Source organism: Scardinius erythrophthalmus, assembly GCF_964197995.2.
Source record: "Scardinius erythrophthalmus genome assembly, chromosome: 4".
Classification (NCBI taxonomy): Eukaryota; Metazoa; Chordata; class Actinopteri; order Cypriniformes; family Leuciscidae; genus Scardinius; species Scardinius erythrophthalmus.
Genome location: NC_138224.1, coordinates 6,042,670 through 6,060,474, shown reverse-complemented (window position 1 = coordinate 6,060,474; position 17,805 = coordinate 6,042,670). Strand labels below are relative to the sequence as shown.

The window sequence follows — 17,805 nt, the reverse complement described above, 5'->3', positions numbered from 1 at the left end:
CAAAAACTCTGCTTAGGCTATATGCTAAGGTCTGTAAGGTTGATCTTAGATGACCAATGTTTTTGTTTCCCATCAGATTCACTATGATGAATTTATCCCCATGTTTGAGAGCCAGTATCCACAGTATCCATGGAAACAAGTTGAGGTATGGCTTTATGCACTTTTTTATGCATTTTCCATACAGTGGTCCTGTTGTGAAATAATATTGTTAGGATTGGTTACACATACACAGATCTCTTACACTCCTCACAGTGTTCCCATTTCAGGTTTCACATCCTAATTCTTCTGTTTAAAGTACCCCTGCAGTCAATAATTGTATCCAATAAAACTCATCTTTGATAATTACAATTGCATATTTAAACGTTTTTTCCTGTAAAAAAAAAAAAAAAAAAAAAAAAAAAAGTCTTAAAATAGCTTGAAAGTAACTCTACACCCTTGCTTCATTTAGTGTATGCGGATCTATGAAATTAGTCCCCACCTCCGGTCGTGTTTCCACTGTCACTTCCTGGGCTTGTTTGGGCCTTCTCAAGGGGGGTTTTGACCCACTGTATAACTTAGTCCAATTGGGGCTTGAGGAGTGGTCATGAACAAAGGCAGTGTTTCTCTGAGACAGGAGAGGTTCAACACAGCTGCTCATTTCCTATGTTTTCAAATCAGGCTACCAGCTAACCTCAACATTTAAGATTTAAGCATTTAGGGAGGAAGAGAAACCCACAACTCTCTCTCAAGGTTAAGTTACTCCAGACAGCTGCTGTTATCTGCCCTTTTACCAAAACAGCAGATTCCAGTGAACTTTCACATGGTTCTTTCTTTCTTCAATAGAATGATTAACGTCTTCGAAAGGGAAGAAACTAGAGTGTCTCTGACCTTAACCTGTGACCTTAAGCACTTAAATCATCAGTGAACGTGAGAATATGTGCATACTTGAGTGTGTGTAAATTGATATAGCACTTCTAGAAGAGACGTAAGAATTAAAAACAACTGATTAAATCACATTTTCTTATAAATGTATTATACTCGCTCAATAAGGGATCAATACTAATGCAAGGAGATCCAGTCAGGTGATAAAAATCAATTTATATTTCTTAGCAGCAGATGATCAAATAATACATTAGAAATAATAATATTTCATCCATAATCATGAGTAAGTGTTTAATAAAGAAACATAACTTCTAATACTTCTAATTCTTGCCCATAGAAAAGCAAAGTTGTCGAGAGATCTCTCTTTCTGAAAGTCAGGTTGCAAAGGAGCCTAGGTCTGAGGTCTTCCTTTTTATAGACAAGCATAAATGAACTGTATAAATAGTTTCTATAAGCCAAGTTCCTCTTTCAATTGCCATTTGCAACAAGATAACCTCACCAGACACAACTGCAAGATCAGATATCTGGTCTTTGTGGTTTAGAGGTCCCCAGGTTGAAAGTACAGTTTGTCATATCCTTCTATACCATGGTAACATGGTATACAACAAATTAACCAATCAAAGTCAAAGTTGTTGTGCAAAGTTATTTGTTGTTCTTTTGAATGTTGTTTGTTGCAGGCAGATATCTTTAAATCGTTCTCGGAGCTCTTCCAGGCAGCTTCCTGCCGTCCTGCTCCATACGGGATCTGTGCATACCCCTCCTCCAGAGCCATATACGCCATTGATCTCATGCTGAAATGGGACCAGACGGTGGGAGGTAAATCCTATAGACACTCAAAACACACTCCGCTATATTCATGCTACATAAGTTCAGATTAGAACACCTTTTACTCTGATTTTTGTTTTGGAGAGGAGTACAACAAAAAAGCCATGAAGGTGTTATTTAGTCTCGGTGCACGTGGAATCAGCAGAAAATAATTTAACTGTGAGATTTGAATTGCCTTGTTTTGTAGTGGTAACATAATGGACATAAACGAAACATGGTGACCCTGAGCCAAAATAAATTCAGAGCGAGGACATGAGGACATGCATCATGGGAAAAGACGCGTGGAATTTCCTTGTATGTGAAAACGCAAAGGACTCACATCGGTTAAATTGCAGAACTCATATGATTTTTCTTTTTTCAGGAGAACGTGTGATGCAGCCTCAGATACTGGAGGTGAATTTCAGCCCAGACTGTGAGCGGGCCTGTCGTTATCATCCCAGCTTTTACGACCACATGTTCCAAACACTGTTCCTGGATCAGATAGACCAGTGTCCTGTCACTCGGATTTTATGACCAACCTGAATTCCAGCGCTAAAATAACATCTCTGAGTGTACCATAAATAAAGACGACTAAAGCCTGTTTAACACAGTGTTTATGTCATCAGATTGCTGTGGTCTATGTAGCAGTTACACAGATGGATCACTTGTGTGAAGATGTGTGGATTGTTCACTCCTGTGTCTTAATGGAAAACTCAGTATAATGACCATAAACAGAAGGAAATGAAGCTAAGTTCAAATAGTAATATAAATATGTTTATGGAGAACGGTATGTTTATTAATATTTGTTAGATCTTTTCTTTATTTCTGTTTTGTCATTTCAGTCAGGAATGATTCAGCTGAGGAAAGATGTGTAAGCATAAACATAAACAGCCTTCAGAGTCTTAAAATAAAATCAACAAGCTTTTATACATTTTCAAGGGGTGGTGTAGTGATCATCCAATAAGAATATACATTACACCAAGTCCTTTTATGGAAAATCTCCATTACATCCTGCTTTCCAAGGTGAAAAACATGGATAGTGTGTATATGATGATTTAAAAAAAAACAGATATGGAAAAGAGCAATATGTAAAAAATAAAACGTTTGTAGGCCCACCAGACAAAGATACAAGATTACCTATCTGGCCTTTGTGGTTTTGAGGCCCCTGTGGTGAATTCAGGGTGATTGGGACACTTTTTGCTATTGAGATGCCTTGGCAAAAGTTTCCCAATCAACCTGAATTCACATTGAAAGTTTGTCATATCATTCTGGACCATATGTGATAAAAATTGTTAGTCTCAATCCATACATACACATTAGTATCAGGAGCTGCTCTTGTCCCATTTCCTCATACTACATGTTTCCTCTGCAGGCATTTAAAATTACATCTCGGCACTTTAATAAGTCTGTCTATTGGAAACTTTAGACGTCTGCTCACCTCTACAGAAAGAACAAAAGGTCAACCTAAATCAACTATAGAGAATAATAACAGGTGAAAAGCATTAAAAATACATTTCAGATGATAATAATAATAGTAAACACAAACTATATGATTCCTTAAGATATGATTGGTTAGATTTGATTAAATGATAAACAAACACGAGATATCTAAAAAATTCTACTTCATCAGTAATAATACATTTTTAATAATAAGTAGCCTAACAATAAGCAAGTGGTTACATCGATCGATTCGAGAATAGGCCTACGAATAATCATGGGTAGATCTATCTATCATGTAAAATACCCGTCAATGTGCAGATACTGCGGCTCATAAGCATATGAAAGAGTAATTAGCGGCAAAAAGGCGCCAACACTAGTGAGAACTACTTCTCACTTCAGATGGTTGAGACGATCACCACCATCAGCTGAAGAGTGTTGCGCCCAACCCCCATCGCGGCTATTTATCACCGCCATTTGTGACTTGAAGGAATGCATGTGTTTCTCTAGCTAAAACTGGTGCGACAGAAAATGAAAAATATATTTCTCCTGTTTGCATTTTATCATATAATCAAACATATTTTATCATATAGTATTAGGGAATTTAATTTGTCTCATGTAAAACGTCTATGCTGATGTAGCTATCAAGCATATGACAGAGGGTTTGTGCAGATGGAAAAGTAACCAAAATGCTGTAGCCTACATTAATCATATGGGAGGATAATGGAAAAGCACAGGAAAAGGTTTTATACGATGATTTGGAAAGAGATTTTCCACCAATAGAAAGATTAAGGCTCAGAGGGAGTTATTTTTAATTGTGGCAAAACTAAGAGGAGAGGGGCGAAAAGAAAAGATAGCTAAGGTGTCCATTTGATCCCTAGCGAGAAGAAAAATGTATAGAAATGAACTATGGCAATGGAAAGATCAGATGAACAGCTGGCATCTCACTTTATTGCTTGCTCAATAAGCTAATTCTTCTGAGACATTCTTCTGAAAAGAACATCTCAATTTAGATATGCTAATAATCTGTCTCTTGAGGCATAATTGTCCATCATGTGTTGTCTAGCCAGATGTTTGTCTGTTCTTTTGCCCCAAAGATGTCAAAACTATCTAGTTTTACAGCTCATGTTTAAGAAGTGTGTTTCCATGTTTCTTGTTTAGCTAGACTCTCTTTCAGACTCAAATCTCTCTCCTTCTCGCACTCTTGCTCACTGCAAGAGCTCTCGTCCACTTTATTCGCCTTAGGCGCGAATATTTTACTCGGATATTAAAAGTGATTTTTAACTGTTATGTTTATTTTCTTAATAAAACTCTGAATTCTGAATATTCCAAAATATTTTATTCATTTTTTGTTTTTCCATCTGCTATTAAGAAATAAAATTGATTTCTATCTGCATTCCTTCATCTGATTGGATCTCCATGCATCAACATACATCTCAGAATTGAGAATAGTATTCTGAGAAGTATGTTCAATGTCCTCAATATAACTCCCATCTTGAACCGCTTTTCTCCAAAAAGCCAGTTCCTAAATTACATCATCCAGCAGGAACTTCTGGTGGGGCGACTACGGAGCTCCTAAAGGGACGTGGTGGTGGAAAAATTTTGTGATGGGAGAATTTTTATATGGGAAATAAATGTTTTTTTTTTTTGATTGCATTGATTTTTTTGATAACATTTTGATAATAAATTGCGTTCCCCTGTGAAACTTGTTGTGGCAAAATTTCTATTAAATCATCATCACTGCGTAAGAGACACTGAATCAAATGGTCCTTTAAAAGTATTTATTCTTGCAAGAAGGTTCAGTCAACCATACAGAAGTTACGCCATAGGGTGAGTGACACACAGACAGGAAGAGATGGGCTTTATACCCTGTTTCCTTCCCAGCAGCTGTTTCATATAGATAAGGGACCCATTGCTGTTCAAGTTTCTATACCTAAAGACACAAACTGTCAGATATAGGGCCAAAGATCCTGTCCCATATGTTCCTGAAGCGTCACACCAAGCCCCTCCCCAGGCACGTACATACATCTTGTTTCACACATTGACAATATAGACATGTGACACATTACTTTGCAATATATGTTGAAGATCAATGGAAATCAAATTTTTCCATTACAGCGGTCAGCGCTTAACTCAAGGTGCAGTTATATATATTCACAGATTCAAACTTCTCGGATCAATAACTAGTGAGCTAAACGTTGATAATTCAGTTTACACAATGGTGTCCCACTGGTCATAGGCTATTACACTGCTTTTGCACATTTTATATTCTGAAAAATATTCAATAGCTTCACTGTAACACCAAATTTATTTCACACATCACTGCTCTAATGTTGGTTATACAACACTTTAGTTTGGGAAGTAATTGCACAAAAAAATTATAAGAATAGGCCTATTCTTTACTCAAATTATATTGGTACTGTATAGCTAACATAGTTACAACCATAGCTTTTGCATTATATTTGCTTACTGAATTTGATGACATTACACTGTATAACAGTATGAAGTTATTGAATATTTTTTCTAAAAGGGGTGTTGTTGATTTTGTTTCATAATAAATAATCATAAAAATTATGCACCATGAAAATTACTGAGTTGATTACTTACATGAAGACAAACAAAAAAATGTATCACAAGTTTTTTGAAATTTTTTGTTAACATGGACAAACGGGCACAGTCTAATTACGTATGTGCTAATTTGCATAAATACCACAACAGATCTAAACATTGGGTATAGCCACGTGAAAATGTCTTGTTGGATCTTGTTGACACATAACAGTAAAATACTTAATGTTAAGGTCTGAATGGAACCCATTTAGGCTACCCATGAGCATTCATACACAGAGGCAGGAAGAAGTACTTTAGAAACCAGCCTTTATTAATTTTTAAGAGATGTTTTCATCTCAGTTTTACTGTTATGTGTCAACAAGATTCAACAAGACATTTTCACCTGGTATAGGCTACGTTTAGACCTGTTGTGGTATTTATGACAAATTAGCACATACATAATTAGATTGTGGGCGTAGGCGGCGCCGCAACAGTATAGTTTTATTTTAAGGAATAAAATATTTCCACCCATTTCATTTTTTTTAAATGAAATTCAGTTGCTCCCATAAATTTTTACTTAATTGTGGATGACATTTCAGCTTAAATTAGGCCTGTATGAAACTGACTTAATGTGGAAATCGTGTTAATAATCCCGTATAAAAAAACGTTTAAATTGATTAAATTATTTTGATGAATAATTTTAAATGCAAAAAGATACGTTTCAATGACTTACTAATCATACTAATACATGGTTTAAAGTTTCAAGAGTATTTGTTTTGATTTATAAGTTGTAGCCTGTGCTTAGCCAGTATTATCTCCTGTATGATTTGAATATATTATATGCTCTTTTGACCTATGTTTTTAAAAATAGATTTGTTGGCAGTGCGCCACCATTAAAAAGAGGCCAAGAAAGTTACTAAATAACTGCGGAAAAGGGAATAGGGGTGGGCTTACAGAAAGTAGGCTAACAATGTAAAACAGAAAGCTGCATAGAGATTTTTGTACCACTGCATCTCAGCTTTGTTGACTGGAACAATGATCTTTGGCATGTGGAACTTCTTGACTTGAGAGATTTTTTGGGGATAAAATAAGTTTTTACACCAAAAGCAGCAACACAAACAACAGTAAGTATAATACAGTAAGTAATAGGCCAGAGGAAATGCATCACGAGGGCTCCCCAGGAAACCCGAATTTAGCTCAATTGGTGCTCAAGGGTGAAGAGAAAGCAGTATTATATGCTAAACAGTGTGAGCAGACTTGTGAAGGACGTTGTTTGCATATTTATACATCTTAAACTGAAAAACACATGCCTGTCATGCAGAATGTCGCAATAAGAGCAAAATGCATCAAAATCACACTTTAGATATTTGTTTCACATAGCGTCACATGTGTAAGAAGATTCATTGTTATTAGGCTGGTAGCCTTGTCCTGAAAACTTCTAAAATGCTCAGAAGTTTTCTATTTGCTGATTGAGGATATTGGGATCCTATGCATTTTGCTGTTGCTCTTTTGCAAGGCGTGTGTTTGAATGTTGTCATCACAGGTGGTGGTTGTCAGTATAGGCCTAGATGTTTCTGGGCTGATTACGTCAGTCCTAAACACGCTTGTACATCTGCAGCAGGATGTTGTGGTTTTCACCACCCTCACACAGGCTTTATTTCCCTTTAACGTTAGCCTACATGTATAAAATGCGTGCATGCTCACAAAACCTATTTCAGTTGGGTATTAGTATTATGCTACATTGAGAAAAATGGAATTAAAATGCTATTATGCAAATAGGACATGTATAAAGCAAGAAAGAAAATAATAAGCTTAAGTGAATGTCAATGAATAGTGATCTTTTCGCACCTGGGTGCATTGTTTAGCTATATAGTGCTAACAATGTTGAAAGAAGATAACAATTTAAAAGAACAAGAAACAAATTCCTTTGCTTACATTTGGAAATTTACATATGCGTGACCCCCAGGTGATAAGTGATGGGCGGAGGATGTCTTAAGACAGCCCCTTCTGTTGTCATCCATTGGCATCTGCAGATTCTGTACAACATGTGCTTCGGTCGCGCCCTCACAAGGCGAACTGAGTTCCATCCGCGCTCATCTCAACTTCCATGACGATTATGGATGTGCGATAGACGTTTTGCAAGTTTAATGCAACGCGTTAAAACCAAGAGCGTCCGGGATTCTCATGCGGATTACATCTTTGTTTTGAACAGGATAAGTTTGGAAATCCAAAAGCGGACAAGGACTGAAGGAGTCGATGTCAGAGATGCACTGTAAATTGTGAGTATCGAACTATACGGAGTTAGGAAAGTTCAATGGGGGGTCTTAGAGGCTTAGAAAGTATGTTAAAATTGCCTGGTTTGTTTTCTGGAAATGTTTCTATCTTTTTTTAATCCACCCATGTTGTTTTGATGAGATGCATAATGTTACATACATTAGCTGCATCATTTTTTTGTTTTGTTTTGTTTTTTTGTATCGTCCTTACATGCATTGCCCACACACACACTAAATAGGTATGATAAGTCGTTAAACGTGTATTCATTTGAACTAATAGTATATTTTATGTCACTATTAACCCAGCTTTTAATCACTAAGTTATCTTACAGAGAGTCGTTTCTTCAAATTAGTAGATGCAGCTGCAAGCAGTGTCTGTCGCACGAGCCCCGGTTTATTTTACTGATAAACAGAGTTGGGCAGATTACTGGCAAATGCAACGTTAGTTACTTATTACAAATTACTTGACGAAAATTATAGTATACTATTATTAGTATTATTATTACATATTACTATTATATACTATTATTATTATTATTACTACATTGCCTGCCGAATGTATAAAGTGATTATTTATTTCCGAATTCGCCATTCAATAATAAATCTCCAATAAATCACGAATCGGTTAGTCTTGACTGGCAACGCCTTTCGCCTCGGGCTCGCGCTCCGCCAGACGATTTCGAGCAGAGACTTGAGATGGAGAAGGGAGTGAAAGCGCCCAGGTGAAGCAGAGAAACGAAACTTAATGACCTGTTCAGGTCTCAAGTCAAGTGCAGGTTTCATCTGTAATTGTAAAATAGGCTAGTTTTGTCTTTGTTTACTTAGTTAAGCATTAAACTGCTAGCGGAGTTAACATTATTCACCCCATTACTACCTATACTTAAGGACATCATTATCTATTGTAAAGTTGCAGTAATTTAGCTGACAAATATTCAAACCTTTATAATAGGTTTAGAGCGAGCTAGGGCAGACAACAACACAACAAATGAACCATGGCTGGCTTTACCACAAATAAAACCATAAACCATGATAACGATAGTTAAATCATGGTAACCACAAATTAACCATGGTTTTGCTACACTAACCATAGTTAACCATGGCATTTGTTGTAAAACTGTAACTCTGATTATACAAATGGTAATTTATCCACCAAAAAACGTTACTTTTACTATGCTTTTACATACATACATACTTTTAAAATGTTTAAAAATCAACATTTTAAATGATTAAGATTTTTCTATAAAGATATTTTTTATGATGCAGCCTGGTTATTATTGTACTAATTTTGACATTTAGGCAATTTAGAAATATTTTTTTAAATCTCGAGTATCTAAGTCATTTTAAGATAATACAATAACACATGGTCGTAATGTATACTCTAAATTTAACCGAAATAAATTTATGCCTACAGAGATAGCAAAGAGCGCTACCTACAGTTCCTTGAAACAAAACCTATAAATGCATCCAGGTGCATATCATAAAAGACTCTGTATTTCCGAGTATCAAACCAATAACAAGTACAAAAACGCCACTACATTACCAGGTTATTTTAAACACGTACCCTGAAAATATTATAGTAGATTTCTATTAGAAATCCAGTTTGTTTGTGGTATGGTTTGGGAGCAAAATGAGCAGAATTAAGAGACTGCTCCTGAATTCATGACCACATATCAATACCTTGGTGTGGTTATGGAGTGTGATATACAGTAAAACTACGTAATATAGTTAAAACGTCTTTAACACATTTTTAATAACATTTAAAAAACGGTTGAATATGTCAATTTGTCTAGGCTGGACATCACTTTTGGCCACTTTACATGTACTAATACTACATCAGTATGGTATGTGTTAGTGTATATATATATACATACACGCATACCATACTGATATCCAATACCACCACTGCCTCCATGCCCCTAAAAATATTGGTGCTACTTATTCATTAGCTACTAAAGCTCATTCCAGTAGTAATTTGTATATATTCAATTAGTCTCTACTAGTGCAAAAAAAATGCAGTTTACCAGTTACAATGGGAAAGTTACTTGTTAGTCTTAGTATTAGCTAACTATTAGTGACAAATTGAGTAGTTCCAATAGTCACACTATTGGAAAGAGTGCCAGTATCTAATGAAACGTTACTAGTGAAAAATCAATATTTCATATTTAATTCCTTTTTAAAAGAAAAAGTACTTGTAACATTCAAATAGAGGAATAAATGTTAAAGCCGTCTTATAATAAATGATGAAATGCAGCTGAGGGTGTTTGTAGGCTCTGTATATAAAATGGAATGACATACTGAACACAGACTGTATCTGTTCTTCTGTGAACTTCCACATAATTACAGAAGCCTAATATTACACTAAAAAGAATGCTGAACTATAGTTAGATAGCATTTGAGGTCATGACTTGTCACAGGTCAAAGGGAACAGGAATATGGTTATTCTATTTCCATGAACAACAGCTGCCAGTGTTTGAGGAACAGGGGTTGGCCGTACCATCTATGCATTACAACTTAGCCCAGTTATAAATGTTTGAGTCAAGGACTGTCAAAGGACATTTATTTTGAGTGATTTCTATAAGGTTGCAGGGACATTTTAGGCATTAAAAAAACTGCTTGCAGCAGCATTAATGAGATATAATTATTATTTTTTCTCTCTTTCTTTATCATCTAATCCAGGGTTTCTCAAACTCGGTCCTGGAGGGCCACTGTCCTGCACAGTTTAGCTCCAACCCTGATCAAAGACACCTGAGCAAGCTAATCAATGTCTTCAGGATCACTAGAAACTTACAGCTAGGTGTGTTTGATCAGGGTTTGAGCTAAACTGTGCAGGACAGTGGCCCTCCAGGACCGAGTTTGAGAAACCCTGATCTAATCAATCATATTTTAAATCATGTAAGATCATGTTCCTGTGTTCATCATTATATAATCTGAAATATCAGCATCAAAGTACTGCGAAAGTAAATCGAAAGTATACGGAGCCGTCTGCTCTCTAATCGCTCTTGTGGTCACTTCAGTGTCATACACTGATCGGTCAGCGTAGCGCCGCTTCAAGTCGAACACACCTAATGACTTATCAAACAGATTTCTAGAAAACACATCCTCCTTTTCCATATCTCTGCATATTAAGCTAGGACAATTCCTTCTTAAGTGTTATTCCTTTGCCGATTTCCATATTTGCTTTTATTAACATATTTTTCTTTGTTTAGAACACTTGTTGAGTAACTCAGCATAAGAGCAAAGGCAGCAGCCACTGAGGAACCTTTACCATGCAGGGATACACATGGCGTTCAAATCAACGTCCCCCGCCACAATACCTAGAACGTCCTTCACATCAGTACCAAGAACGTCCTCCACCTCAGTACCAAGAACGACCTCCACTTCAATACCAAGAACGACCGCCACTTCATTACCAAGAACAATACCCGCCTAAGTACCAAGATGTCAGGAATGAACAACCCAATATGTTCCAGGCACAGTTATACCAACATTATACCACATCAGAGACAAGATATTCCAATGGACAACAAGAGGCTTCAAATCATTGCCAATCTTTTCGATCAAACTTGCATGGATATAATACACAGACAAACCAGGCCCATCCCCAATACCCATGTGCAGCCTCCAACACACAGCAGCACTACCCATCTGAAAACCCAAACACAAATGGGTATTATGCCCAATTTGGCACACAATCAAATGTTTCCTCCCCTCGGAACTACGGAAACACAGGGCACAATCAAGCTCCTATGTATCAGTCTCCACAGTCAGACCATGGCAGCTCTGTGGGTAACAACAGGAATTGGAGATTCTACATGTTCAACAATGGCAGCTCTTGTTCCATGGACAATCAGCAACAACTTCAACCTCCTAGAACGGCTCCTCGTCATCATCAACAACAACAATTCTCTAGACAACACTCAGGCAAGAAACATAAAATGCACCACCGGACACAAGGACACCATCCACAATCCTCTTCTTGTGCCCATAACAATGGAGTTTCCCAAAGAATTTCCAACAGTCAAGCTCAGAACCAAACGGTGGCTAGTTATACCTCATGCAACTCTACAACACCACCTTCTGGAACACAGAGCGAGATTTCATTGCCTTCCAACAACTTAAACCAAAGTCCTGTTACCCATAACCAGACAGAACTAAGGTCAAATGCAGGTCCAGATGTTTCGGCAACCCATTCTCAGAACAATCAAAGCACTGAGCAACAGTCTCAGGGCACAAACGGTGGGACATATAACGTTAATGAGACCTCTCAAATGACATGGACCAATGAAGCCCAGCCTCAGCCCCACTCTAGATTTAAAAATTCGCTAATATATAAGTTACTGAATTCAAATGACAATGAAAAAGCTGGTAAGCAGCAATCAGATGAAAGAAATGCACATCACAACACTTATTCAGAACAGTCTGAGGTTTGTGCAACCAACAAGACTGATCATCATTCACATTTTTCTGAACCTAGTGTACAGTGTACAGTTGAACCCCCAAGTAAGAGAATGAAGTATGTTGTGGTTCAGAGAGACTATTGGAACAAAGAAACAAGTGTTTCCAAAGACAGAAGTGATTTTGGAGTGCAATCTGTCCAACCTGGTACCCATCAGACAGGTAGCAATAAGAACAGACCTAAAGAATTGAGTCAACACAACATACAGTACAGTACGGACCCAGCGGACTGTCTTGAAGCGGTGTTTGCATTGAGGAAAGTCTCACAACAAGTTCACAAGGCAATAGCCATCGTTCCACCCATTTCCCAGCAGACCTCAAACACTGCACAGATGGCTGATACCAGCCCAAAAAAAGCTGACAGTCCACCGTTAAAGATTGATTCCATTTGGTCAGTTGTTGAAGAGTCTGATGCACAAAAAACTGCAGATGACAAGTTGTCTGAATCCCCCTCGCCAACTGCCCAACAGGAGGACAAAAGCCTTGAAATTGAGACTACAAGCAACATTGCAGAATCTGATATATGCTCTACTAGCCCAGTTGAATGTCAAAATAATATTCAGCAAGGTGACTGTGATTCAAGTGATACTTCATTTGACTTGTCCAGTGTGCCAGTGGTTAAGTACACACTAGAGAAACTAATGGACTTAGTGAAGTCTTTAGAGATGACGGAATTATCAACTGAACAGCCAGAGAAATCTGAGAGCTTTTTTGATACGATCTTGAAACTCTTTTGGAATGGGAATAAAGCAAATCTTTTGGAGACATTGAAATCATTTAGAAAGGAGGTAGAACAGCAGCACTCATCTGTAGAAATCATAAGGGATTATGAGTCTGTGGTGTTTGAAAGCATTGAAACTGAAAACCTAAAAAAGCTTGTTCATTGCGACGTTCTCAATGGTGAGATGTATTCATCGTCTGAGGAGTGTAGGTCGTCTTGGTTAAATGTTGATGGACAGCCAGCTGATATTGAAAAGGTGCTTTCAGAGCCACTGTTGGATGACATAACTGAGATCAAGACAACATCACAGTGTTTTTCAGATAACACTGATGTAACTTTAGCCAATTTAGGTGTGAATTCCCTCAAAGATGTGCCCACGGTTTCATCCGATGAAAAAAGTGTAAAGCCAGACACATGTAGTCCAACAGCTCTTTTCACACCCCAGTCAGGAAATGACCGGGAGGAAATAGCCACAGAAAACAATGGCCATTCATATGCAGGGCTGTCTAGAATTACATCTCTGAGCAGCATCTCAATTGAGAAAGAGACACTCCTGAGCAGCGTCTCATGTGAGAAAGAGACATTTCTGAGCAGTGATTCAAGTGAGAAAGAGACATTCAAGAAACAGGAGGACATCAAACAAAATCACAATTTTAATTCAGAAGACTTCCCATTAACAGAAAGATCCACAGAGAAACGTACAGCCTGCAGCGATGAAATAGAAGTATTCAGACAAGATCATTATGAGCAAGCACGTCACAACGTGTCTGTGTCAGATACACTTCCTCTGAGCCCTGAAGACAATGTTTCAGATGGTGTAAAAAACTCCGAGGAGTCTTTTTCAACTGAGACTCTTTGTAATTCCAAGGATACATGGCAGATAGAAGATATTTCAGAAGATGAAAATCCAGGCAGTAAGGAGGCTCTTAATAACTCTTCTGGCATTGGGCTGGTAGAGGATATTTCAGAAGATGAAAATCCAGGCAATAAGGAGGCTGTTTATAACTCCTCAGACATTGGGCTGGTAGAAGATATTTCAGAAGATGAAAATCCAGGCAATAAGGAGGCTCTTTATAACTCCTCAGACATTGGGCTGGTAGAGGATATTTCAGAAGATGAAAATCCAGGCAATAAGGAGGTTCTTCCTATCTCCTCAGACATCTGGCATGTGGAAGACATCTCTGATGATGAAAATCCAGGCAATAAGGAGGCTCTTTATAACTCCTCAGACATTGGGCTGGTAGAAGATATTTCAGATGATGAAAATCCAGGCAACAAGGAGGTTCTTCCTATCTCCTCAGACATCTGGCATGTGGAAGACATCTCTGATGATGAAAATCCAGGCAATAAGGAGGCTCTTAATAACTTCTCAGACATTGGGCCGGTAGAAGATATTACAGATGATGAAAACACTGGAAATAAGGAGGTTCTTCCTATCTCCTCAGACATCTGGCATGTGGAAGACATCTCTGATGATGAAAATCCAGACAATAAGGACACTCGTAGTAACTCCCCAGACATATGTGTGGTGGAAGATGTTTCCAGTGATGAAAATTCAAGGGATGATTCCTTGTTAATGGAAATCACAGTGCTATCATCTGAAGATGCTAAAACTATTTTCCAACAGTTGGAAGATGAACCTGTATGCGGCATCAAAACTACTACATCACAATTTGACTGCCCAGATCTTGTAGAGTGCTTTGATGTACCCAGTGAGCCTAGCCATGAAGACAACAAAGCAGATATTTGCTCTCTTTGTGGTACCAAAATGGCGATATCCAATTCTACTAATGTGAAGAACAGTGATGGTGATCTTTTCTGCTTCCAGTGTTGGGAACAGGCACCATTGCTGGAGCTAGAAGAGCAGCCTTGCTCTCCTGTGACAAATGAGGCTGATGTACTGGGTTCCCCTGCTAAATCAAACAAACAAGGCCAAGATTGTAGTCCGCTATATGTTAAACTGGAATTCAATGAGCTAAATGTGACATTGGAATGCATTGTGGATGAAAGGCTGACAGGACAAAGAAGTGACCATTTGGTAAAATCAGATCAAAATTCGCCATCTCTTGAACCGAAAGACAAGGAGCTAAAGGTTGCTTCACCAGAAACTTGCGTTGTGAATGAAGGACTGACAGGACAAAAAAGAGACACTATGGTAAAATCAGAACTGGGACAAACCCGTAGTCCACCATTTCTTGATCTAAAGGTCAAGGATTTAACTGTTACTTCAACAAAAAAATGCATTGATGATGAAGGACTGACAGGACAAAAAAGAGACACTATGGTAAAGTCAGAACTGGGACAATATCGCAATTCACCATCTCTTGAACTGAAAGTCAATGAGCCAACTGTTGCATCAACAGAGGAACGCATTGATGATGAAGGACTGGCGGGACCAAAAAGAGACACTATGTTAAAATCAGAACTGGGACAAACCCGTAGTTCACCATTTCTTGATCTAAAAGTCAATGAGGTAACTGTTACTTCAACAAAAAAATGCATTGATGATGAAGAACTGGCGGGAGAAAAAAGTACAAGTTTGTTCAAGTCAGAACTGAGACAAAATTGTAGTCCACCATCTCTTAGACCGCAAGTCGAGATGCCAAATGTTTCTGAACGCACTGAAAATGAAAGACTGACCGGACAAAAAAGAGAAAGTATGGAAAAATCAGAATTGAGAAAAAATCGACCATCTCTTGAACTAGAAGTCAATGTGCGAACAACTGTTGCTTCAACAGAGGAACGCACTGAAGAAGAAAGACTGATAATAAAATCAAAACCGAGACAAAATTGTAGCTCTTCGTCTCTTGAAACGCAAGTCAAGGTGACAAATGTTGCTTCTCCAGAGGATTGTGTTGCAAATGAAGGACGGATAGGACAAAGAAGTAACAGTATGGTAAAATCAGCGACACAGAAAGTGTCTGAGATTCAGAGGCCAGCTGATCAGGAGAAAAACAGATTAGCCACGCACCCATGCAAAAAAACACTTCCAAAAAAATCAGATTTTTTAAAGCATAAACTAAAGTCTGGTAGAACTAGGACGGGTTCTGATGACTCTGTGCTTTTCGCTCCAGATATTGTGGTTAAAAAGATTGCAAAGAAACGCCCTAGAGGTGGGAGTCAGGACTGCAGCAAGGTGAAGAAATTAAAAGAACACAGACAAGATCCTGACAGAGGAACCTCACCTCACCCTAGAGAAAACCTACAGAAAGTTAAGGAGAAAGTGTCCGGTCATTCAAATGACACACCACACCAAAAGTCAAAAACGAAGCTTGAGCTGTGTGGTATTCTGTCAGTGAATAAAACTAAAACAACTGAGCCAAAGAAAGTGAGATTTGACTTATTTGGATCCAACGGAAAAAATGTTCCCGAACGGCGTTTTTCAGCCCCTGCTACCTTAACAGTCTCTGATAATTTCAAAGAGTATACCGATGGGCTTTCTGCTAAACAAAAAGTTCACAACCAGTGGAGCAGCACCTTCATACCCAAAACAAAGACCTTTTCTCCCAGATCCCCACAGAAGAAAATAACTCCGAAAACTCAGGATTGCATTAACATGACTGCATTAAAAAGCCATTTGACTCACAGAGCCTCGCTCCCGTCCAGCAGTAAGAGAGAGACAAAACACTTCAGAAAACCAGGTTTTCATCAAAAGCTTACTAAATCACTAAGCAGCTTAACCTAGATGCTTGATTATTACTGTTACTATGTTTACCTAAGTGTTTACACATTATAGCTGTGGCTGAAATGTGTGACAGTTTTCTGTTGATGACAGCGATGGATGTGTTTTTTAATTGTTGTTGAAAGCAAAAGAGAAAACTTTATTTTTCTAGAGCACCATTGTTTGTAATATACTCCACTGTATGTGACTGGAACATTACTGCAATCTGTTATTTTATGAGAATATTTTTTTATGGTTATTTTAAGTACTTGTTGATGTTACAAAGTGTAAAAATATAGCATTTGTATTTGGAAATAAATGCCAGTTTACTGGAAATTACATGTTCTCTTCCACTTGTTTAGAGCTTCTTTGGTTATTTATTTTGTTATTACAGAAACATTATAGTTCACATTACTCATTCCTTTATAACTTTTTTTGTACAATTATGATCTATATGATATTTAATTTAGTTTATTTATTTATTTATTTATTTACAACACAGATTGGTATAGAATAAGACACAATAATGCAGCAAATACAGTTTCAAAATATACTGGTATAATGCCATATACATTTTTTTTAAGTGTACAAATTGTTAGAAATTATTTTGCAGTTCCAACAAACTGATCTGTGTTTCAGTATCTGTGAATGCTGTCTAGGCTGCATGATATGAACGTGACACACAAGCAAGTATGCCAACGAAAAGTATTCAAAATTTAATAATAGTTACAAACAGCTCTATATAATAATGAAAATTAAGAAGAAACAACTAATGCAGTCGTGAAAAAAAAATAGTTCTAAGAAATAACAGTTACACAGAAAACACTTTTGCATGAACACGAGAAAATTTTGTTCAGGTAGAGAGAAGGTGTTTGAGACCTAAATATCCTTTTACAAATCAAATATCTCCAATAAAACACCAAATAATAATAAATAAATAAATAAAAAGCAGTCACGTGTTTGCGGCCCTCTGAGCTCCCGTGCGCCCCCTGGTGGGAGATAAATTGATCTCGTTGCAGGGCACCAGTATTTATTGCTCAATAAAT

The 17,805-nt window shown here is 37.5% G+C and overlaps 2 protein-coding genes across 2 annotated transcripts in view; both read left to right on the top strand.

The window, feature by feature from the left end:
• ttll12 (tubulin tyrosine ligase-like family, member 12) overlaps window positions 1-4,497 on the top strand; it is a 37,670-nt gene extending 33,173 nt beyond the window's left edge. The window contains exons 12-14 of the mRNA XM_081363120.1: window positions 77-145; window positions 1,539-1,677; window positions 2,048-4,497. Coding sequence (XP_081219246.1) covers window positions 77-145; window positions 1,539-1,677; window positions 2,048-2,199 — 360 coding nt within the window. The 3' untranslated portion in view covers window positions 2,200-4,497. The remainder of the gene's footprint in view (window positions 1-76; window positions 146-1,538; window positions 1,678-2,047) is intronic.
• Window positions 4,498-7,671: 3,174 nt separating this feature from the next.
• LOC308690120 (uncharacterized protein) lies at window positions 7,672-17,105 on the top strand. The gene is made up of 2 exons (XM_081364407.1): window positions 7,672-7,928; window positions 11,129-17,105. The coding sequence occupies exon 2, from the start codon at window positions 11,189-11,191 to the stop codon at window positions 16,781-16,783; it is 5,595 nt and encodes a 1,864-aa protein (XP_081220533.1). The 5' UTR covers window positions 7,672-7,928; window positions 11,129-11,188; the 3' UTR covers window positions 16,784-17,105.
• The last annotated feature ends 700 nt before the right edge of the window (window positions 17,106-17,805 follow it).